At 37.5% G+C, this 25795-nt stretch overlaps 1 protein-coding gene across 1 annotated transcript in view; it reads left to right on the forward strand.

The window, feature by feature from the left end:
- Positions 1–22227, forward strand: part of LOC126779841 (uncharacterized) — a 44322-nt gene extending 22095 nt beyond the window's left edge. Inside the window, exons 6-28 of the mRNA XM_050503964.1 lie at positions 60–181; positions 1135–1307; positions 1614–1720; positions 3453–3560; positions 5037–5109; positions 6640–6836; positions 7695–7774; positions 8226–8338; positions 8542–8699; positions 9542–9635; positions 11763–11869; positions 12639–12776; positions 13193–13296; positions 13590–13821; positions 14353–14435; positions 16305–16402; positions 16527–16665; positions 17110–17299; positions 18538–18664; positions 19380–19537; positions 19841–19927; positions 20819–20927; positions 22093–22227. Coding sequence (XP_050359921.1) covers positions 60–181; positions 1135–1307; positions 1614–1720; positions 3453–3560; positions 5037–5109; positions 6640–6836; positions 7695–7774; positions 8226–8338; positions 8542–8699; positions 9542–9635; positions 11763–11869; positions 12639–12776; positions 13193–13296; positions 13590–13821; positions 14353–14435; positions 16305–16402; positions 16527–16665; positions 17110–17299; positions 18538–18664; positions 19380–19537; positions 19841–19927; positions 20819–20927; positions 22093–22227 — 2932 coding nt within the window. The remainder of the gene's footprint in view (positions 1–59; positions 182–1134; positions 1308–1613; positions 1721–3452; positions 3561–5036; positions 5110–6639; positions 6837–7694; positions 7775–8225; positions 8339–8541; positions 8700–9541; positions 9636–11762; positions 11870–12638; positions 12777–13192; positions 13297–13589; positions 13822–14352; positions 14436–16304; positions 16403–16526; positions 16666–17109; positions 17300–18537; positions 18665–19379; positions 19538–19840; positions 19928–20818; positions 20928–22092) is intronic.
- Positions 22228–25795: the final 3568 nt, after the last annotated feature.

Below are 25795 nucleotides of genomic sequence, written 5' to 3' on the forward strand. Positions count from 1 at the left end.
TTTTTATTTTAGAACCTCTTGGTAGAATTACAGTTATAAAATCAATAATCTTATTTCAGAGATAGGATAGCCAGCAATGGAATGGTTTTCCCATGGCGTGGCGCGAGGTTACCAACCTTCCTAATACCCAAACACTATAGTCTATGGTTACACCCAAATCTGACTACGGGAGAGTTGAGAGGTAAGTCTTGATGCTTTTTACCTCTTATCCAATGCGGATTTTATACAACTGTCGCAAATTTTCATGTAACTCATGCAGGTTACGAGATGGCCCAGTGGTTAGAACGCGTGAATCTTAACCGATGATCATGCGTTCAAACCCGCGAGGAAATCTGCAAGTGTCTAATTTCACTAAAATTCTTCGAAACGTGTATTCCACCAAACCACATTGGAGCAGGACAGGAGTTATTTTTTTCGTGTAGGTTTCCTCACGATTTATTAGAAAATCAAATCTATCATAAAACTTAGTGGAGCGGCATAGTGTTCATTCATAACATTGATTCGCATTTTTAATAAAATTCCGCAGTCTTTACTCCAAGCAGGCTTCACTTAGTTATAAAAAATAATTTTATTATTAAAGCATGTTACTGTTACTGAATGTATATCAGACAAAATGCGTGGATTGAATAATAATATAATACCCTGGGACATTATTCACACGCGGCCATCTGATCCCAAACTAAGCAGAGCTCGTACTATGGAAACCAGACAACTGATATACTACATATACTACTTTTCTTTTTGTAAATACATACTTATATAGATAAGTTTGTATTTCTGTTATACAAAAAAGGGTAAAAACTGAGTTTCTTGCCGGTCCTTCTTGGTAGAATCCACATTCCGAACCGGTGGTAGCGTTTGAAGATTCATAACTAATTGTGAAAGACAATTTGAGAAATTTCTGATTATGTTTTTGACATGCGTTTGAAGCCACTGGGCATAATTCATCTCGTGCTTGACGGTGAAGGAAAACATAGTGAGGAAACGTACATGTGTCTAATTTCACTGAAATTCTGTCACATGAGCAGCGTGGTGGAATAAGCTCTATACCGTCTCCTCAAAAAGGGAGAGGAGTCCTTAGCCCAGCAGTGGGACAGGCTGTTACTGTACTGTACTGTTCTATTTTTTTTTCAGGTGAAGTTTCAATAGATTTCAAGGTTGACCGCGACAGTACATTCCTAGTCCTCAACGTGAGGGATATGAATATAACAGAAAGGGCACTGTTTAAGAGTGGCGGTTCTTTGGGCCCGAAGGTCGCTAGGACGTTGGATTATCCGCCGGCTGACCAAACATATATCGAGTTTAAGGTAAGTTTCGATTATTCGTAAGGTAAGGTAAGGTAAGTTATTTAAATTAATAAGTTTTTATTATTTATTTTCAATTTTGTTTTTATATAAATCGGCGTATCAGTAGAGACATTAGGTTTATATATCATTATATTTTGTAATTCAAGCGTAATTAAATTTATGATGACGTCAAACCACAAGATGGCGGCCCGTTTGACATAAAAAGTATGCAACCGCTCTCGTCTAAATATTGATATTGTCACGCTGTCATATATGTCTTGGACTACTGATATAAGTACATAACGCAAGTGCATTTATTGTTTGCAGGAGAAACTTCGCCGGAAATACAATTATACACTGAGTCTCCGTTTCATAACGAAATTAGATAGAAGCGACAAACAACGCGGTTTCTTCCTGACATCAACGCATCGACAGTATGTATACAAGTTTAATCATTGGTGTATAATGACATGTGTTGCAACCCGATAGCGATAGATGGCGCTTAACCAATATGTAAATTTTCTGAATCGCGCTGTCTAAATATTCGCTATTGGTTTTATATAGTGTGGTACAATAATTGTAAAATTACTCACCCCACTGACTACGTCCTGAGCCGAGGTGCGGTCTCGTAGGAGACGCCCTCGGGATGGACGTCACGTAGAGCTCCGAGACGCCTCAAATTTCAAGGCAGTCTAGTACTCGCTAAAAGCCCGGTGACGCTGTAAAGGCCAGTAGGGCCAACAGCATTTACTCATTAAGAAAAAAAATAATAATGTAAAATGTGAGAACAGTGGAAAGCTTTTCCTTAGTTTCATTTACCGTTTGACCCGAAATTAGTTCGGCGTAATTGGCGTTTTTTTTTTTTTAATTATTGAAAATATGTTTCCAGACTGACCGATCAGCACCGCCCATAGACATTAGTACTGTTAGAAATATTAACCATTAAAGATTATCAGTTCACCACCGACCAGTGTTGCAGAACTCGATAGTTGACCTCGAATACTATTCAGGATATCGACAGTACTTTCGAAAGTATCGTCTTGTATCAATACCGGTGGTAATTATAGTTCTCCATGCACAATACTATTGAAAACAGCAATATTATAAATATTATCGACAGGAATTCATTCGGTAGTAACGATTTAATAAAATTTCAATTCTATCGAAATATCATTGACTTTCGATAGTCCAAAATATCGATAGTCCTATCGATGCTTTTGATAGTATCGATAGGTTTTGGTTAAAGCTAACGAATTTTGAACTTGAATGAATTACTATCGACAGTATTGCTGTTTTCAATAGTATTTTTTTTTTTATAGAATAGGAAGGCGGACAAGCATATCGGCCACCTGATGGTAAGTGGTAATAACCTTGGGAACTAAGATTTTATGTCCCTTGTGCCTGTAATTACACTAGCTCACTCACCCTTCAAACCGGAACACAACAATATCAAGTATTGCTGTTTTGCGGTAGAATATCTGATGATTGGGTGGTACCTACCCAGACGAGCTTGCACAAAGCCCTACCACCAGTATTGCTAATGGTGTGCTATACTGTCGATAATACCGTTAGTATTCACACTTTCAGTATCGATAAACAATCGATTGTCTATCGATAGTGGACTATCGACATGCAACACTACCACCAACACACTAATAAGTATTCCCGTTTGGTGGTAGAATTTGTGATTAGAGCGTGGTATTCAGAAGGGCTACCCTACCATTAACTTAGTAACAGTAACAGCCTGTAAATGTCCCACTGCTGGGCTAAGGCCTCCTCTCCCTTTTTGAGGAGAAGGTTTGGAGCTTATTCCACCACGCTGCTCCAATGCGGGTTGGTGGTCCCACTGGTGGAATACATATGTGGCAGAATTTCAGTGAAATTAGACTCACGACGTTTTCCTTCACCGTCAAGCACGAGATGAATTATAATCACAAATTAAGCACATGAAAATTCAGTGGTGCTTGCCCGGGTTTGAACCCACGATCATCGGTTAAGATTCACGCGTTCTTACCACTGGGCCATCTCGACTTTTTTTTTACCATTAACTTGATGTTTATTAATTTCATAAAGACAAAAATACATGATACTCTTATATTTATGTGTTTATGTGTATGGGAGACATACATTCAGGGCGAGAATCAACAAACGGCATTTATGTTTCAGTCGTTGTGCGGTGTCCCGTTTCTGGCTGACTCACGCCCGTTCAGCGTTCCCTTGCCTCGATGAACCGCATCTCAGAGCTACCTTCAAACTTACCATTGTAAGGGATAGGTAAGTAATATTTAACACATATTTAAATTTAACTCTAAACTTACCATTCATATTTCTAAGGTTACCCTTACCGTAACCGTAACCGTAACAGCCTGTGAATGTCCCACTGCTGGGCTAAAGGCCTCCTCTCCTCTTTTTGAGGAGAAGGTTTGGAGCTTATTCCACCACGCTGCTCCAATGCGGGTTGGTAGAATTCACATGTGGCAGAACTTCAGTGAAATTAGACACATGCAGGTTTCCTCACGATGTTTTCCTTCACCGTAAAGCACGAGATGAATTATAATCAAATACTGACAATTAATACAATTAGCACCACTGAATTTTCATGTGCTTAATTTGTTACCCTTACAGCTTTATTGAATTATAATTATTTACAACAAACTCGGAAACAATAGAGCATGGAACTTTGGTGTTTTTTCATTGTCTTTTTATACAATAATAGACTGCCTATTGGTGTAGTGGCTAGCAATAACGCTGATCCCTATGATGGGTTCAAACCAGGTTTGTTTCATAAAAAGTTATAGAAATTTTCTGTCGAAAAATTCTCAGTAAGAAACACAGGTGTTACTCTATATTCTCTCGGAAAGTAAATATAGTATATTTTTATTGTATACAGTACAGTACAGTAACAGCCTGTAAATGTCCCACTGCTGAGCTAAGGCCTCCTCTCCCTTTTGAGGAGAGGGTTTGGAGCTTATTCCACCACGCTGCTCCAATGCGGGTTGGTGGAATACACATGTCTAATTTCAATGAAATTAGACACATGCAGGTTTCCTCACGATGTTTTCCTTCACCGTCAAGCACGAGATGAATTATAATCACAAATTAAGCACATGATAATTCAGTGGTGCTTGCCCGGGTTTTGAACCCACGATCGTCGGTTAAGATTCACGCGTTCTAACCACTAGGCCATCTCGGCTTTTTTTTATTGTATATGACATTATTTTTATGTACATATTGTATATATATTAAAATAAGTGTTTCTATTATTATTATTAATATAAAATAAAATTATTGCACACTCAAAAGCAAAAAAAGGCAAATACAAGTATATAAGAAAACAAAAAAAGCTTAAGAATAATAATGCTATATAAATATAATTGCGGTAATATGATGCATCCGTACCGTACCGTAACAGCCTGTGAATGTCCCACTGCTGGGCTAAAGGCCTCCTCTCCTCTTTTTTGAGGAGAAGGTTTGGAGCTTATTCCACCACGCTGCTCCAATGCGGGTTGGTAGAATTCACATGTGGCAGAATTTCAGTGAAATTAGACACATGCAGGTTTCCTCTCGATGTTTTCCTTCACCGTAAAGCACGAGATGAATTATAATCACAAATTAAGCACATGAAAATTCAGTGGTGCTTGCCCGGGTTTGAACCCACGATCATCGGTTAAGATTCACGCGTTCTTACCACAGGGCCATCTCGGCTTCATATGATGCATGCAAGGTCTTATATTGTTCTCTTGTTTGCAGGTTTCACGTATCTTTAACAAATATGCCGATAGTCGCTACCGAAGAAGCTGGATTTTATTTAGGACACAGATTAGTAAGTTTTATTAATAACAATTAATAACAATCATTTATAACAACAATAAGATTAATAAAGTTGCGTACACGTACACTATACTTTACTGGTGGTAGGGCTTTGTGCAAGCTCGTCTGGGTAGGTACCACCCACTCATCAGATATTCTACCGCAAAACAGCAATACTTGATATTGTTGTGTTCCGGTTTGAAGGGTGAGTGAGCCAGTGTAATAAGAGGCACAAGGGACATAAAAACTTAGTTCCCAAGGTTGGTGGCGCATTGGCTATAAGCGATGGTTGACATTTCTTACAATGCCAATGTCTAAGGGCGTTTGGTGACCACTTACCATCAGGTGGCCCATATGCTCGTCCACCTTCCTATTCTATAAAAAAAAAAAAAAATAATATGTCACGCACGGCTAAGCTTGTGAAAAGCCTCTGTGGTCAATATCGACTAATTCTAATTTGAATGACGAGCCTGTTGGCGTGGTTGGTGGCTGCTTGCTTTTCACGCCGAAGGTGGGCTCGATTCCCACCCAGGACAGATATTTGTGTGCATGAACATGTCTGTTCGTCCTGAGTCTGGGTGTAATTATCTAAATAAGTATATATTTACAAAAGAAAAGTAGTATATGTAGTATATCAGTTGTCTGGTTTCGATAGTACGAGCTCCGCTTAGTTTGGTATCAGAAGGCCGTGTGAAAAATGTCCCAGGATTTATTTATTTATAGAATAGGAAGGCGGACGAGCATATGGGTCACCTGATGGTAAGGGGTCACCAACACCCATAGACATTGGCATTGTAAGAAATGTCAACCATCGCCTACATCGCAAATGCGGCACCAACCTTGGGAACCAAGTTGCTATGTCCCTTGTGCCTGCAATTACACTGGCTCACTCACCCTTCAAACCGGAACAGAACAACAACAAGTATTGCTGTTTTGCGGTAGAATATCTGATGATTTTTTAGATTTTTATTTAAAAAAATGGTACCATTCTTGCTATATGTATTTAGTCTGTTTATATAACTATATAAGTATGTGTAACGATATTATATAATCTTATTCTTTTTTAAATGAAATGCAGTCATTGTCTGATAAAAAAAATCCAATATCAAGATCAAGATCATCCTGCAAACATCAATAAAAAAAAAAAAACAAAATATCTAGTAATTGGAAAAATAGCCGTGGTGGAAACGATGGTTCAAAATTTGGAGTGAAACTCACGAAGCCCAAACAATGACTGAATTTTATTCATCATCACATCAGCCGAAAGACGTCCACCGCTGGACAAAGGCCTCCCCCAAGGATTTGGTCTTGCGCTGCCCGCACCACTATATATTCACTATTAATAGTATTAATGTAGTCATTGTCATTGAGTTAACCGATATAGACCTAACACGTAGCCTTTTAGCGGACTGTCAGTACCCAAAGATATTAGGATGAAACAATAGACAATTTAGTACATTTTAAAGATTTTCCTAACAAACAAAGGCTTTATATATATCTATATACATATATATTATAAGACATAATTATTTGTGTTTTCTAGCTTCAAGACGAATTTGCAATTTCCCCTCCAATGTCGACACACATGATGTCACTCGCTGTGTGCCGCCTCCAGCGTAGAGCTGCACCGCCTCTACCCGAACCCACTCCAGAAGTCACTGAAGCTCCGCCGGATGACTTCATGCCCCCACCGGAAGTCAGCTTATACAGTGACCAGCAAGTTATACTGGATGAATCGGGGTTTGTTATGTATATGTCTTCTATACGAATAAATATAATTGAAGCGTAGTGTGTGTATGTGACAACTGCTTTAAGATATTTTATACCTACAATTCAGGTAGGTGATTTACGTTAAATTGGCAGAATTTGAAGGAATTTCGTCACAAGCTGTATTGCACTTTGGGAAAATCGTGAATTTTGCTAGTTACTAATACACATAGAATATATATAGAAATACATTTAAATGTAGTTCCATGTTCAAAGACAAAGTTCAAAGTCAAAAATCTTTATTCAATATAGAAGAGTTACACTTGCTTATTGATTGTGATAAATCTACTACCGGTTCGGAAATAAACACCTCAGACCTGAGAGGAAACGGCAAGGAAACTCAGCGGGTTTTTTATTTACATCTCAGACTTTACAATAAGTAATATACAACAATAGCAGCATTATATATATCCTACCTCGCATTTATTATAATAAAAAACAAATATTTATTTAATACTATAAATGCGAAAGTAACTCTGTCCTTCTGTTGCGCTTTCAAGGCTCCACTGAATCAATTTTGATAACATTTCGTATGAAGCCATCTTGAAATTCAAAGAAGGATATAGGTTACTTCTTACACCTAAGCCAGACCACCACACGAGCGAAGCCCCAGACAAAAACTAGTGTTAAATATTTATAAAGTAAATTAAAGTGCTATTGTAGAAATGCGCTCTCAATCCAAAGCGGTTCGAGTGTCTTGTTGACCTAGACCTAAATCCAGGGTTGCTTAGATTTTTTTGCTTTCATCTCTAGATAGAATAATTTTACTGAAATATTTAAGTATTATATATTTTTATTCAGCTAATTATATAAGTTTTACTGTATTTTTAGGCCATTGCTAGAATGGGTCCAGAAAACGATACAGCTGTTCGCGTTCGAACTGAACACATCTTACCCGTTACCTAAGTTTGGTAAGTTCTATTTAATAAAAACATTATTGAGCAATTTATTTTCAATACTTACCTTAGTATTTTTATTAGAAAAAATCATAACATGTATTGTGTTATATATCTGACGAGCCGGTTGGCGTGGTTGGTAGAACACTTGCCTTTTACGCCGAAGGTTGTGGGTTCGATTCCCACCCAGGACAGACATTTGTGTGCATGTTTGTCCTTAGTCTGGGTGTAATTATCTATATAAGTATGCATTTACAAAAGAAAAGTAGTATATGTAGTATATCAGTTGTCTGATTTCCATAGCACAAGCTTTGTACAAGCTTAATTTGGGATCAGATGGCCGTGTGTGAAAAATGTCCCAGGATATTATTATTATTATATATATATAATCAACATAGTATTAATGTTATTTAAAACATAGTGCTATTTAATTTTAAATCTGGCAATGATTTTCTGTCACCAACAGACATCGTAGTTGTTGATGGGGGTAACCAGTTTTCTGAAGGTTGGGGTCTGATCACTCTGTCGCCATCATTACTTACGGACACGAAAGCGATTGCAAGATTATTAGCACAACAGGTAAGGTTTTAGTAATAAATCAATTATTGTTTTTTTTGTGGCGTTTCATGTAATATTAATTGTTCCTTCCATCATGCGTCACCAACGAATAAAGAATGGAAGTCCATATTACAGAGTTCTTTTTATACTTCTCATTACATAAAACTTTAATTGTAAATTGCTTTCATGTTTAAAAAATTAAATAGTAAATTATTATTACATAGTGGTTTGGAGGTCTGGTTTCACCGCGCTGGTGGAGCTCGCAGTGGCTTCTTGAAGCCTTAACGTCAGTATTGGGTGAAAAGGCGCCAGCATTAGGCGGAGCTCCCGCTGAACGGCAACAGGACGCCTTGCTACTGGATCATGTATTACCTGCGTTGAGGTAAGTTTTTAGAAAGGTAACTTTGCTTTATATTTAAAAAAGATGAGACATACTCAATACAGGATTTTATAGATGGTTAAAAGTGTAGCGATTTTATTCGTGAATTCACTGGCAAAATTATTATTTAATATGATAGAGAGTTTTGTCCATATCAACCAAATGCTAACTCCAAGCTCTTTCATCAATTATTATTATTATTATAATTCAGTTGTTAGTAAATGTAAAATGGTCTGTAGTTTTATTATAGAATCGAATACGCTGCCCCATGAAGGATTAATTATATAAGTTGGTTAAGTCTTTTGTTAACTGGTGGTAGGGCTTTGTGAAAGCTCGTCTGGTTAGGTACCAGCCACTCATCAGATATTTTACCGCAAAACAGCAGTACTTGGTGTTGTTGTGTTCCGGTTTGAAGGGTGAATGAGCCAGTGTAATTACAGTCACAAGGGACATAACATCTTAGTTCCCAAGGTTGGTGGCGCATTGGTTATGTAAGCGATGGTTGACATTTCTTACAATACCAATTTCTAAGGGCTTTGGTGACCACTTACCATCAGGTGGCACACATGCTCGTCCGCCTTCCTATTCTATAAAAAAAAGTCGAAAGCTTTATAAGTTTGTAGTAATATTTGTCACTGTTTATCTTGATATATATTTCTAATAATCATCGATTTTGGTACACATTTTGACAATTATTTATATACTGTGTTTTTTTTTCATTATTCTATATACCATTCTTTCTGATTGTACAGGCCGTCGCGCGTTTGGACTCTACCACTTACCATCAGGTGGAGTAATTTGCCTTCCCGGCAAATATAAAAAAAATACAATACTTTCTGATACAGGTTGGATTCGAGCTACTCGGTCCGAGCAGTCGCGTCACCGAGATTGGATAAAGCGGATATAGAATCATCTACCGATGACTTGTCATTACATAAAGTGAGTAAATATATAAGCAACGAATCACACGATAAATAACATTTATGATCACGGCCTTTGACGTTTAAATAAAAATTATTCTCTGGCGTACGACGGTACATACGTCTCTTTCGCACTGAGAGTTATATTCGATTTTCTATCTTTTACTTTTAATAAGAGACTTGTTTGTTTGACATCTAATGAAATGTGCCGCCTTGTTCAATGTCACACAACCGATTAATATATCGTATCCACTACTGGTCGGAACGTTTTAAATATAAAGACTTTAGAAATATCTAGAATATAAAAAAATTCCGATCATATAAAAAATATACAAAAATTTTCATCTTTCAAATTACGTCTCTTCTAAATTTTTTCTAATCATAATCCGAACCACTTAAAAAGTCTCTTTATGTAAATAACATTTTTAATTGTCGTATATAATTTTTATATACTTTCGTAAAAATATTTTTTACATCAAAGAGTTGTATGGAATGTTATAAAGCTCCATTGAATCATGGTGTTATGAACTTGTTGCGTTTACATCTAAAAACAAGTTCTCAACAATGATATTTTATTCCAAGACAAGGTATATCAAAAATGTCTCACAGTGATCCGACTATCTCTTTTACTTAGTATCATTCAATCCTTCATATCTTAGCCTTCAAACGGTGCGTGATATTACGGACGGACGCCGACCACGACGCACCGTGGGAAGAGCGTCGTCTGTGAAAGCGCGGACAAGTCGTGCGAGAGGCGTAGCAACAGCTTTATATTCTGTTTCACTTTGCAATTTGGAAAAACAAAATGGCGTCAAATGTCACGACCAGCACAGACTGACACGCATGGTTGGAAGAGCCTCGGTGGGGTGCGTGGTTGTCCGTGATCGTTCGTCGCTTATGAATAATCCGCAAAATTACGCACCATTTACATATTTTAATAGTTAACTAAAAAAATGTATCCAAAAGGCGCCGTCGTTTAAATGTCAAACTGTAAACGATATTAAAATTATGAGTTTATTCATGAATATTAAATATATATGTATACCTTTATTGTGGTAAGGTGAGGTTTGACTGTCTCGTTGGTCTAGTGGCTTGATATAAGGCCGCAGACCTGGAGGTCCTGGGTTCAATTCCCAGGTCGGCCCAATAAAAAGTTATTGGGTTTTTCTGTCAGAAAATTCTCAGTAGCAGCCCGGAGTCTGGAATTTGGAAGTGTGTCCACTCCCGGGCCTCGCAAAGCACGTAAAGCAGTTGACCCTGTGCCTGAACTCATTCCGGTCGTGTCGGATTGCCGTCCCATCGGATTATGAGAGTTAGGGAAGAGAGAGTGCACTTGTGTTTGCGCACACACTTGTGCACTATAATATCTCCTGCGTAGCTGGCAAATCTCTCTTAATATAGGCCGCCGTGTCCGAAATCAGTCTGGAGGATATTATTAAATATGTAAATATGTTGATAACTGTTATCAAATACCATCGGATAATAGCACTGGCAGCAAACACATCGTAACTGTCACGGGCCGGTTTTATTTTTTATTACTCTTTTGTCAGCTTAAGATATCGTTATAATCTGTGAATGATTTTTATTCTATAATTAGTTAATTTGAATTCTTCCTTTTGTGTCTTGATAAAATTAAATTTTTTTAGTTGATATTTCACTTCTGTCCTGAAAATACAATAAATAAAATAATAATACGGGGCTTAGAATGTCCAGTATTTAAAACATAAACTTTGGCATGCCCTACTGAGTTTGTTTTATGAAGGAAAACATCGTGAGGAAACTCATGTGTCAAAACCTGACATCCCTTTGGACCATCATAACCGAATGAGCTCTGAAGTTTCTTCTCGGAAAGAGAGGAAGTCTATTTCTACTTTATATTTAGTGCAGTTTATACTTAGTTCTTTCTTACTTCATTTAAGAGTGTAACACGTCAATTGCTTAGATCCTAATTGACTTTTAAAATGATGGAATTTGATTAAAATGGTTATGAAGATAATGCAAATAACCAAAAATGGTTATTCAGAAAAGTTTCCAAATTTTGCCTCTAAAAGATTCTTAGAAAATGTCGAGATTGCACTATAACCGCAGTAGCACATATATAGCGTCTTTAATTCACAGAATAATACATTCTTAATCGATGTGGTAGGGTGCAGCCATAGTGAGTATGGCGATAGAGGCCGCGGGGCAGGAAGCTGGACGCGCTGCGCTCGCGCGACTGTTGCGCGACCATCGCTCAGCCAGTGCCGATGCCAGGTAAGCTTCAGAGAGACTCCTGACTTCCTCAAAAAGTGCGTGCAATTGGTCTTTGTATAAACTCACCGCAAATTATGATAGTGACGGAAAAGAGTTCAATTTTGTTTCCGCACAGACTTAAGCACTATAAGAGGTAAGCACAGATGCTTACTATTCATTAAAAATATTCGTGGCGACTGAAATCGTTCTAGAGGATTTAACCATAATCAAAAATATGTCTTTAATTTGCCTCTGCTATTGAAGAATGTTTTTTTTAACTTTCAATTGCTGAATACCCAGTCCTACACATTTATTGTTGGTAATCCTTTGTACAAGCTCATTTAGGTAGGTACCACCCACACATCAGACATTCTACCGCAAAACAGCAGTACTTGGTATTACACTACTGGCTCACTCACCCTTCAAACCGGAATACAAATTCCGGTTTGAAGGGTGAGTGAGCCAGTGTAATCACAGGCACAAGCGACATAACATCTTAGTTCCCAAGGTTGGTGACGCATTGGCGATGTATGTGGCTAACATTTCTTACACATATGTGGCACATATGCTCGTTCGCCTACATAAACTTACTTATTTTAATTTAAAAAAAAATATCACTAAGACCAAACTCCAAGCTCACCGCATCACAAAATCGTGGAATTTCAGAAAGTGTTATGCGATATTGACATCAATAATTTTAATATTTATGAGCTATACGCATCAAAATTGCGTATCACCGTATTTCGGATATCAACGTTTCATGTGTGACAAATTTATGAATTCGTTCCAGAGATCTATGGCGTGCTCTCCAGCACGACAGTCCCGATGATGCCCCCGCTCACGCCTGGGACGGTTGGTGCGAGAGACCTGGATACCCTTTACTTTGTGCCCGGGTATCTGGCAGTGACGTGGTGCTGAAGCAGGAAAGGTGAGGGAAATCCCCATGTACTACTTATTTTTCTACCGATCTAATGTCATAAAAAAGCTTAAAGTTACCTGTTATCTGTCATATATAAATGGACGTTATATATAAATGGACCACCTGATGTTAAGTGGTCACCACCACCGATAGACATTAGCGATGTAAAAAATGATAAAAACCCAAAAGAATATAACGCAACATTACAATGCATTGCTCTTTAGCGATAGAATATCTAATGAGTGGGTGGTAACTATCCAGACGGCTTCCACAAAGCCGTACCACTTAATTGTATTTTCACACACACTTTTCGAATATAATGCTCTAGTTGGCTGGCCTTCCTTAATAATGATAATATGCTTAGAGTATGTAACAAAAAATATAAACATGTTAAGCCTATCCTCAATCAGGTAATATAATTTCAGATTTGTCATGTCTGCGGATCCACCGGACCCTGAACCGCCGATGCTGAACTACCTCTTAACTTCAGACCTTCGAGCTGAGCTGGATGAAATATTCTATGAACCCGGTAAGTTTCTTTTAAAACGAATAAATTTGATTTTTAATGTAATTGAAATCACCTATGGCCGTTACTACGCTGTTAGGTTAGCTAATCTAAGGGTCATTTTTGGTTTTCCGCGTTTTTAAACTCTCTTTATTATAAATAAATTTAATAACATTATTATTATTATTATTAATAACATTTAACAAAATAAACGACCAATCAATAAATGTAACTACAAAAACCATGAAAGTAAAGTCTTACTTTAATTGTTCTTTATTTAAAACAACACATAAGAAAAATATCCTTCAAATTCACAGAAAACTTTACCGAAATAGTGGAAGAAGATATCAACGCTACAACAACGACACCGACCCCGCCAACAACAACCAAACGGACGACAATTAAAACAACAAAAGCTCCACCAACACCGAAATGGGTTATACCAGTTACCTTCTCAGTTGGACCACTTAATCACGGCGATGATGAAGAAGTAGAAAACCTTACAAAGCTTTGGAAGAACGTTACAGAAAACATACAAAATGGCACCTGGTAAGTCTTACATAAACTTACCTTTGGTAACAATTCCATTTCGTTTAGGTAAAAAGCAATTATTCTGTCTGTCTGGAAGTTGGAAGTATGTATGTGGAAGTGTGTGGATTACAATTTATATGCACATTCATTGACTGCCTCTTTCTAGTGGCTTGATGTAAGGTCGCAGACCCGGAGGTCCTGGGTTCAATTCCTAGGTCGGGCCACTAAAAAGTTATTGGGTTTTTTGTCAGAAAATTCTCAGTAGCACTATGTACACTCCCGTGCCTCGGAAAGTACGTAAAGCGGTCTCCGCCCGAACTCTTTCCGGTCGGTGTAATTATGAGAGCTAGGGAAAAGAGAGTGCACCTGTGCTTGCGCACACACTTGTGCACTATAATATGTCCTGCGCAGTTGGCTTATCTCCCTTGAGATTGGCCATCGTGGCCGGAAGCGGTTTGGAGGACATTAATATACGAGTATTACAGTGTGTTCAATCTTGTGTGTGTAAATGCTGTTACAAATATACCAGCCATTATTTATTATTCACAGGTATGATATAGTCAACGACACAAAACACACGTCGAGGTGGTCGGAAAATGTCACTTATCTCATTTGGATGAATGACACAGAAAGTAAGTTGATCTCATTATTTATTACTAGCTCTTGCCCGCGGCTTCGCTCGCGCTGTTTACACCCAAAAAAATGTACACAATTTTAGTTGATAGGTTTATCTAAATCTACGGTTTTTACGCAGGCAACATGGGTGGTGGTCCTCTGACTCCAAAACTAATTGCTGACTCTGATATTACAATTTATATACATACTTGTTATTGATCGTCTCATTCCCAAGGTGTGCTATCATCCATAAATACATTAATTGTAAAAAACTTTAACACAAGCGATCCTTTACAATTTTTTAAATTTAGCAACTGAGGCATTTTGAACGCTTTCTGGGATCCTGTTGTAGAACCGTATAATATAATATAATAAATCGAACAAGGAATATGTTAGTTTCTATGGTAGAGGCTACATTAACAGTGTACGATTTTAGGAGACGTCCTTTTTAGGAGACTGGAGAAGACTTGATGCTTACTACACGACGCTGGTCCAATCTGATTGGTGGATTGCATGCGACCCTCGTATGTCTTTAGAAATTAACAAAAAAAATCAAACGTTGATGGTTCCCATAATTATAAATTGAAATTAAATAAAAAGTAAAGCCAAGATGGCCTAGTGGTAAGAACGCGTGAATCTTAACCGATGATCGTGGGTTCGAACCCGGGCAAGCACCACTGAATATTCATGTGCTTAATTTGTGTTTATAATTCATCTCGTGCTTGACGGTGAAGGAAAACATCGTGAGGAAACCTGCATGTGTCTAATTTCATTGAAATTCTGCCATATGTGTATTCTACTAACCCGCATTGGAGCAGCGTGGTGGAGTAAGCTCCAAACCCTCTCCTCAAAAAAGAAGAGGAGGCCTCAGCCCAGCAGTGGGACATTAACAGGCTATTACTGTAAAAAGTAAATACAAGTATATACGGTTAATGTATATATTTATAATAAAAACACTATTTGACAAAACGCCACTATCTCGAATCCACAATGAATATCGCAGATTTTCCAAGATCTCGACCGATGGTATTACCTCAATTCGATGTCAAATTTGTTTATTTGTCTTTATTCCTCTTGTGGTTTTTTTTATATAGAATAGGAAGGTGGACGAGCATATGAGCCACCTGATGGTAAGTGGTCACCAAACGCCCTTAGACATTGGCATTGTAAGAAATGTCAACCATTGCTTACATAGCCAATGCGCCACCAACCTTGGGAACTAAGATTTTATGTCCCTTGTGCCTGTAATTACACTGGCTCACTCACCCTTCAAACCGGAACACAACAATATCAAGTATTGCTGTTTTGCGGTAGAATATCTGATGAGTGGGTGGTACCTACCCAGACGAGCTTGCACAAAGCCCTACCACCAGTAAAAGTTGGAATAGTTTTTATTAACTGGACTATTGAAATCGAATTGTAGTGTAATTGGTGAAGAGCGATCAAGCTAGTGGTAGGTAGGCACCACTATTAGATATGTTGCCGCCAAACAGTAATACTTAGTTGTGGTTGCGTTTTGTAGGATGAGTGAGACAGTGTAACAGGCACAAGGGACATAACATCTTGGTTCCCAAGGTTGGTTGCGCATTGGCGGTGAACGGAATGGTTTATATATGGGTGGTGGTGACCACCCATCTTAACATCACTTACCATCAGGTGGCCTATTTGACAGTCTGCCTATCTATATTCAATTGCCAACAATTTTCTTAACTACTACTGTTTTTATAAGAATAATTTGAAATTAGACTATATTCTCTTTTATCGGTTGGTTTTGTTGTTCGCTCGAAGTGTTTAAATAGACAAGTAATAAAAACTCATTGATTATGCAATATATATTATTTTTTCACTCTGCAGCTTAAATGGGTTACCGATTTGATTTTTTTTAGTGGTTATACCAGAGCTGGGCAAACACAAGTGGGTGAGGTACAACGTGGGAGCGCGCGGTCTATACCGCGTGGCCCCCCAGGACCGAAATGCTGGAGAGGTAAATTGTAGCATATTTATTTTAACGTGATGTATGTATTTATCTTCTATGTGTGCGTGAATATATCACTAGTACTAGACTCTGCTAAGGGTAGTTGACCCCAACCCCCTCCTTTACTCCGCAGTCGTCGGAGGCGGCGGCGCGGCGCGCGGCGGCGCTGTACGCGAGCGGCGCGGCGGCCGAGCGCGCGCTGCTGCTGGACGACGCCTTCGTGCTCAGCCGCGCCGCCCGCCTGCCCGCCAGCAGGGCCGTCGCCGCGGCCGGTGAGCGAAGCGATCTCCTTCAGATGTTTCTAATAAAAATATCATTTTTTCTATAATATAGGTGGGTTACCTGATGGTAAGTGGTCACCACCGCCCATAGACTTTGGCAGAATATTCACCACTCCTTACATCGCCAATGCTCCACCAACCTTGGGAATTAAGATGTTACATCCCTTGTGCCTGTAGTTCACTCACCCTTTAAACCGGAACACAACAATACTAAGTATTGCTGTAGGATATCTGATGAGTGGGTGGTACCTACCTAGATGAGTTTGCACAAGGCCCTCTAGCTACCACCAAGTAAAAATGTTGCTAAATATTTAAAAAAAATCTCGTAACGTTTCATTAGCTGGTTCTTCTCAGCCGCTTATACAGTATTATCTACCAGCTATTTTCAAATCTTACACAAAAAGTTGTTAGAAGAAAATTAACCTATGTTTACAGCTCATCTGGCAACGGAGCGTCATTGGGCAGTATGGCGTGTGGTTGTCGGGCATCTGTCCTGGTGGCGGGAACTGCTCCAAGTTTCAGCGTCAGGACCACACCTTCAAGAGTTGCTAAGCACCCTACCACCGCGTTTACCATTGTACACTTACCAGGAATTACAAGATCCGGGGATAAATGAGGATCAGCTGTGAGTTCCAGCCACCATTTATTTATTTTAAGTAATACGTATCGTGTTATCACTAGCGCTTGTAAAATATATTTCATCTTAATGTACCGTGTGCCTTTGCAGCTATAGTAACAATATAGTAACAGCCTGTGAATGTCCCACTGCTGGGCTTAGGCCTCGTCTCCTTTTTTTAGAGAGAATATTTGGAGTTTATCTCACCAAGCTGCTCCAATGCGGGTTGGTGGAATACAAATGTGGCAGAATTTCAGTGAAATTAGACACATGCAGGTTTCCTCACGATGTTTTCCTTCACCGTCGAGCACGAGATGAATTGCAAATTGTAAGCACATGAAAATTCAGTGGTGCTTGCCCGGGTTTGAACCTACGACCATTGGTTAAGATTCACGCGGTCTAACTGAGCAATCTATAAGCTATATAACATTTATAATTAATATAAAATTTTTCAACAACATCTTTATGTATATATATAGATAGATATAGTATATGAAGATGCAGTTGAATTGATAATGTTTCCTCGACTCCTGCTGGAGCAGCTGTACAGCCTATTCCAGGATAAATAAGTGCAAAATAGCAGTATTTGGTATTGATGTGTTCCGGTTTGAAGTGTGTGTGAATTGATGGCGCGTTGGTGATGTAAGCGATGGTTGACATTTCTTACACTGCCAATGTCTATGGGCGTTGGTGACCACTTACCATCAGGTGGCCCATATGGTCGTCCGCCTTCCTATTCTATAAAAAAAAATAAACATCAATGACCTTGAATTGCAATACATAATTGGTTTAGATCTAAAATAAAACCTGTCCTGTCTTGTGGGAATGTATTTTAAATATAAATAAAAGAAAGGAATATGGTATTTATTAATTGAACTAATTTAAGGGTGTCCTTAGTATTATTGTTTGGCGTAAGAATATTTGACTTGGTCAAAGTGAAATCACCTCATGTCGTAACTACGTTTTGACACGTATTTACGACTTACCGAGGAGACCACGAAACCCAAAAGGACCAAGAATATTTTTCCACCAACCCGCATTGGAGCAGCGTGGTGGAATAAGCTCCAAACCTTCTCCTCAAAAAGAGGAGAGGAGGCCTTTAGCCCAGCAGTGGGACATTCACAAGCTATTACGGTACGGTAAGAATATTTGATGAGTGGATGGTACGCAAAAAGACGGGTAAAGCAGGTAAAGGTAAGCACAAAGCCCAACCAAAGCTCTTAGTAAATAAAACTCCGCATATCCAGGTGGTTGAGCGGAGCATTGCTAACAGCTGGCGTGGAGTGGGGCAACGAAAACGTCACAGAACAAGCGCTGGAGCTGTTCGACGCTTGGATGAATGATAATGAGACGATACCGGAAATATATCAGGAGGTAAGTTTTTTTTTGTTTTAGTTTGGCTGATGATCGAATACGGTCGCACAGTGAGGAGTTCTCTAGCTAAGAGATCGATGACTTAATACGATGAATGGTTGTTTTTATTTCATATTTATAATATCGACGAGCCGGTTGGTGTGGTTGGTAGATACTTGCCTTTCACGCCAAAGGTTATGAGTTTGATTCCCACCCAGGACAGACATTTGAGTGCATGAACACGTCTGTTTGTCCTGAGTCTGGGAGTAATTATCTATATAAGTATGTATGTAAGAAAAGTAGTATATGTAGTATATCAGTTGTCTGGTTTCCGTAGTACAAGCTCTACTTAATTTGAGATAAGATGGCCGTGTGTGAATAATGTCCCCGGATATATATATTTTTTTGTATCGTGTTGGTAGGCGGAGAAGCAAATGAGCCACCTTGTAAAAGCGCTTTTATCTAACGCGCTATTACAATGACGTTAATGTCCGAAAAGATGACTGTTGCGTTGCCAGCGTAAATAATGTTTTGTCGACCGACGCCATTGTAGTATGTTGAACAGTCGTTATACATACGAGCGAGAACAGTATCTGCGCGAACATAAACCGTATTATTTTATACGTGGAGATAATTTTACGGCACCACTGATTTCTGAACGTGTGGTCAGCTTCACTGGCTGCGATTGAAAATCGCTTTAAGCGCTTTAATGAGTTGTATCGGTCGGTGGCCGCAGGGCGCGTTCACGGCGGGCGTGCGCGCGCGCGGCGCGGCGGCGTGGCGGCGCGTGTGGCGCGCGCTGCTGACGTCACACGCGGCGCCGCGCCCCACGCACTCGCACGCCGCGCTGCTGGCCGCGCTCGCCGCGCCGCGCGACGACTGGCTGCTATACCGGTACGTACACACACTCTCGCACACTCACACATCGGCGTGGCGGCGCGTGTGGCGCGCGCTGCTGACGTCACACGCGGCGCCGCGCCCACTCACTCACTCACTCATTGACTGAATTCTGATTATCTAATTAAAAATGTATATAATGTTTTAGAGAACAATATCTCAAATTCCTTTTTACCACTCCAATTAAGCGTTAAGAGTGGGGATGACAATAGCTAAAATCATCAACATAAAACCTGCGACTTTATATCGCTAGGGCCCGTAAACCATTGCGCTGTTGACACTTCAATGCTTGGTGTCCAGGTTCGCGTACACGGTGATGTCGAGCGAGGCGCAGCGCGGGCGGGAGTGGAAGACCTGGGTGACGTCACTCTGCCAGGGAATTTGCAAGTATGTAAATGTTTACATTTTCAAATTTCACGCGTAATTTTACAAAAACGCTGGACGCAATCGACGCCACGCTCATGACATCAGTTGGATGTGAAAACAAATATTACATTGTTTACGAAATTAAAATATACGCTGATCAGTTGACAGTTGATACTTTTTGGACTATACAGCCGTATGACAAATGAAAAAATAATGAAAAGTTTCAATTCAATTTCAAAATTTTTTAATTTTTTGAACTAAAAATAACATATTCCGACTGCTTTGTGCCTATGAATAAATATAATTGAGTAAAATACTATAGTCCATACGGTGCATGCGGTTATCTTCAAGGGTATGAAATATTTATAGAAATATTTTATAAAAAAAAAAATTATCATTATTATTAATAAACACTAATTGAAAATGATAAGGAATTTAAATATAGTTGTTCGTACACTATGGTTAGTGAACCTGGCAAAAAAAAAAAAACATAAACATGCTCTTTACAGAGGTTGCCTGGAAGAGATCACTGTAAATAATAAAGCCGCCCTTGCATACTAGTATATGTTATTTTTGTTATTATATGTTATTAAATGTTTGTAAATTGTGTGCAATAAAGGTTTAATAAATAAAATTAATACTACAAGACTTTCATAACTCCCATTCATCAGGTATTCTACCGCCAAACAGCATTACTTAGCATTGTGTTGTTCCGGTTTGAAGGGTGAGTGAGCCAATGTAACTACCGGCACAAGGGACATAACATCTTAGTTTCCAAGTTTCCAAAGCCAATGTCTATCAACTGTGGTGACCACTTACTATCACGTGGCCTTGCAAGTTCGCTTAAATATTTAACAACAAAAATAATCTTGATAGTTGGTATGTTATTTAAATTTTACTCGTTAAAACTAGATGGCGCGGCGCTTCGGGTATTTGGAGGATATTGAACATGACGACACTTCCACCTTCCGCCTTACAAGCAGCAGCACGGTGTCTCCATCAACCCGGAGACTATTACAGGGTAAGACTAATTTATAGAACGATTATTCTAACTTTGCCGTCCGATACTATTCTGTAAGAACTCACTTCATTACTCACCCATGAAATGTTAACCATAGATATTTTGATGAGTGTATTGTTTAATTCCTTGACGGTGAAGGAAAACATCGTGAGGAAACCTGCATGTGTCTAATTTCATTGAAATTCTGCCACATGTGTATTCTACCAACCCGCATTGGAGCAGCGTGGTGGAATAAGCTCCAAACCTTCTCCTCAAAAGGGAGAGGAGGCCTTAGCCCAGCAGTGGGACATTAACAGGCTGTTACTGTACTGTACTGTACTGTATTGTTTAATTGTTATAATTATTAGTCAATGTCGCATATCACATTCTAACATTTCAAAAACGTTTTCTGCGGTGAGTTTCGAGTTTTTTCTTACAGAATACAGCTTCAATTCAGTTCTTATAGCAGTTCTATTCTTTAAGAACTCACTTAGTATCTCGCTCGTAAAATGAAAACCGACTAACGGTTATACGCAATTTTGATAATGAATGATGATATTGTGAGAATCTTAGCGCTCGATACACGGTAACTAACGGAGGGTTTGAGCGTGATGACGTCAGCGTGAGATTAGTTATTGTGAGTGCGTTTATGTGTGCGTAAGATCGGTACACGAGCACACATGTTTACACATCAATTCTGCAGCATCTTGGCACTCACGCCATTTTCTTGTAATGCTCTGATAAATTCGTAATAATTAATTATTTATCTGTCTCATATACTTAAATATGAAAGGACTTGATCTCAATTCAGAAATAAAACGAGATTTCGATAAAAGGATTCCTTTTATGATTCACAATCATAAAACATCTTTATTTTATGCTTTATGCCACAATGCCCGTAAAAAAAATTAAAAGCGAATCAATTTCCCGCCATAAAGAGTAACTGTCAATGTTCTTGTTGACAGATTAAAAATGTTGTTTATTATTGTTTAATGTAAAAAAATACAGATACGCTTTAAAAATATTTAATAATAATTCGTATCATTTTGTATTAAAATTTGATTAAGTCTTACAAATAAAAAAAAAGTGTAAGGATAAAATTTTAATTTAATAAAATGGCTATGTCAATGTGTTTTAAAGATATTGTTCGTAAGTTCATCATATATATTTGTTAATTTGGTAATAGTTTAGGGAGTTATTTGGAGCACAGAAAGGCGCGGCAATCGCCTTAGACACGATCGCACTCAACACAGCGTGGGTGTCTCGCGCTGACGGTGATCTTCTCTCGTACTTCAACGCAGTGCACAAACAAACGGATTAAATATCAATATATACAATATATATACATTTGATAAAAAAAACAAATGACAAACTTATTTTCATCTTATACACAAACATCATAATATTATAAATAATTTGGCAAATACTTACAAGACACCATTTTGTAAAAGATTATTATTTGACAGTTTTTTTTTACACTTTTGCGAATTGAGTACCTGTCAAATGGTCTTTTATGAAACGACATTCGCGGAATGGATAGTTGCTGTTTTTTTTTTGTAAATCATTCTCAATTGTCGGATGTTTTTTTATCAAATATTAGGGTACTATGATTGTATATAACGTACGTGTAAGGCACTGTATCCAGTAAAGCGGAGATAGGAGTCTACTGAAGTGGACAGATGCAGAAATAGCGTTACCCTATTGGTTATATACATAATATTTACAGTAGTACTCTTTTCAGCTTGTCTTCGCTTTAATGGATATTTCTAAATCAATTTGTAGACAATCCTTGTGACGAATTTGTATACAAAACTTAATATAATTGTATTGTAGTTAAATCTATAATAAATCATATTCGGAAATGTTTTCATTCAAGAATCATCTTAATATGTCTAGTTCAATATTCGTTGCAATTTTAGTTTTATTTCGTCATTTAAGACTACGTATAAATCAGTTCGGTGACGTTTTTGCGTATGTAGTAGTGTAAAGTTGCTAAAACCGGAATGAACCAGTTTTCGCTAGCTATGACCAGCCTCGAATTCTAGTGTAGCGTTAGACATGTCAGTTTATTATTCTTTTTTCACTAATTAATTGAGTAATGTGAAAACTTAACTCTCAAACAAAATTTTCATCGTGAATATAACAGTAGAATGGAGAAATGCTTCTCTACGGCTACACTTACTTTACTGGTGGTGGTAGCTTTGTGCAAGCTCGTCTGGGTAGGTACCAGATATTCTACCGCAAAACAGCAGTGCTTGGTATTGTTGTGTTCCGGTTTGAAGGGTGAGTGAGCCAGTGTAATTATAGGCACAAGGGACATAACATTAGTTAGTTAGTTAGTTCCCAAGGTTGGTAGCGCATTGGTGATGTAAGCGATGGTTAACATTTCTTACAATGCCAATTTCTATGGGCGTTGGTGACCACTTACCATCAGGTGGCCCATATGCTCGTCCGCCAACTTATACTATAAAAAAAATCATGCTATTGAAGAGGAAATCGGGGTGGAGACGAGGCTTCTGATGCAATATAGGAACTAATTATCATATATTTAAGATAAAAAAGTTTTTGTTCAGAAACGAATATATAATTCATCTGCTGACTGTATACTACTACAAACTCAAAAACGTCTCCAAAGCTATTTTGGTTTTAATTTAAGTCAATATCGAAGTGTCATTTTATTATTTGAATTTGACAGTTAGGAAGAATTTTATGGCATCTTCTCGGCTGCCAATTGTTTATTTATTTGTTAAAATATAAATAATTTGAATATATAATACACTTCTGGTGACCCAAGAGCTGGCGCTTATTTAGCCCAAAGGCTGAGTCCAGCGGTGCAGAGAGGCAATAGTGCCAGCGTCTTGGGTACAATGCCACAGGACAATCTTTTAGACGGCGTGTTTTTGCTTTAAATTTGTAATGTGTATTTTGTTCTTTTTATTTGAATAATTACTTATATGTACTTAAATGATTAAGCTTATATACATATGTAATTTGTATAGCTGCAGTTTCTTTCAAAATATAAAGATGCCTTCAAGTAGTATTAATATATAGCAATCTATTATATAAAAACACTTGTTATAACAACATATAAACATATATACATCAGTTAATCACGCACTTAAATAAATATATTTATTGCATTTACTAATTTTTAATCTTGCATCTCTTTCGTTTATATTATATAATCATCATGAAGACAGAGATAGCAAAACTTCTGTGAGTCTAAGGACGTACAATTGTCATCGCATGTCAATACACGTTTAAAAACTAGAATAAACACAAATCGATTTAAAATACTGCAGTGTTGCCAACTACAAAACATCTGATCAATGTTGCCAACTGTAATATTTTATTATACATATTGTAAATTACGAACGGTTCATGAAATGCCAAAATTATATGTCAAAAGAATATACCGATGTATAAATTAATTATTTTTTATCGCTATATTAAATATAATACTTTAATAAAATATATATATTTTCTTCTAACTTCCAAATTATAAACATATTTTTTCCGATTGATTTCATATTTCCGCGTCGTTTTGTAATATAAATGCACACTTGGTGATATATTTCTCATTTTACAATATATGTAATAAAGTATATGTTACATTAAAAATTGAAAAAAACTATTCGAGAACTAATCATTCGCAAAACCGCTGTCATGCCATAAAGAAATATGTAAATTTTTTAATCGAATCTCATAAAAGGATGGGTAATTATACCCATCTGACTACCCACGCTTACTTTTCAATATCCATATATCATGGTTATGTGGTAATTAATGTAGTTGTAGTCAAGCTTGAGAAAAATTTAATCAGATTAATGATTATAGATTATAGTTTGTAATCTATTTTATTATTAGATTATAGTTGTACAGTATTACAAAAGTAATCTAAAAAGTTACGTTAGTGTTTTGAAGTGTCCCACAGCGTCAAAACAAAGTTAATCTGTAATCGTGATTGATGATTATACATTGTAATCATAATCGTTAGTCATTAATCTGATTTCATTCATCCCAAGCCTGGTTGTAGTTTTGCCATAAGCAAAGTAGGCACATGCCTACGGTGTTCTTACATGTATTTGTAACTTAGCTTAATTTTATATTTAATTTAATTTAGTTAATTAAATGTAATTTAGTTTTAATTCAATCTAGTCAATTTTAGTATGAGGTAACATAATTTTTTTATGTAATTTTGTCAGTCTTCGTTAATAATAAGGCAAAGGCGGAAACATTAAAATAAATTATTTTTTATTTTTCTCATAAATATTTTAAAATAATTATCACATCACTAATCTTAGAATGGAAAATGAATAAAATCATTTTGACTGAAATAGGTATTAATCACGTAATGGTATTTTATCCGTAGATATGTCAAAACAGACCTTAAGTCATGTTGTTTATATATAATTTGTATTTTACAAAAGATAACTGACTGTCTCTCAGATTTTAACGAGGAGTTGTCAGTGTTTATCCGCAAAATTCGTAGAAAACCCACCATCATTAATAACTTTAAAATTAGAAACCATACTACACCATTTACTAATATGTCACATTGGCAGAATATTTTACACTCAACTAACGTATATACACGCGAGAAAAAGAGAAAAAAAAACGTAGTTTATTAGTACGAAGAATGTTGTGATGATATCAAAATGGCGCTAATGATCAATGCTTGAAAATAGTTTGTCGTAAACCGAAACGAAATAACTGCTTGTCTTTGCACAATTTGATTTCTGTATTGGCTAGCTTTGTTATTTATTTAAAACATTCACTTTAAACACTAGTACATTCATTCTACGAACAGAGACATAGGTACCAATGTTAGTGATGGTAGAATAGTTGATGGTACCCACAAAAGTTGGCTTACACTAAACCTCACCTTA

This window comes from Nymphalis io, chromosome 30 (genome assembly GCF_905147045.1).
Source record: "Nymphalis io chromosome 30, ilAglIoxx1.1, whole genome shotgun sequence".
Taxonomy (NCBI): Eukaryota; Metazoa; Arthropoda; class Insecta; order Lepidoptera; family Nymphalidae; genus Nymphalis; species Nymphalis io.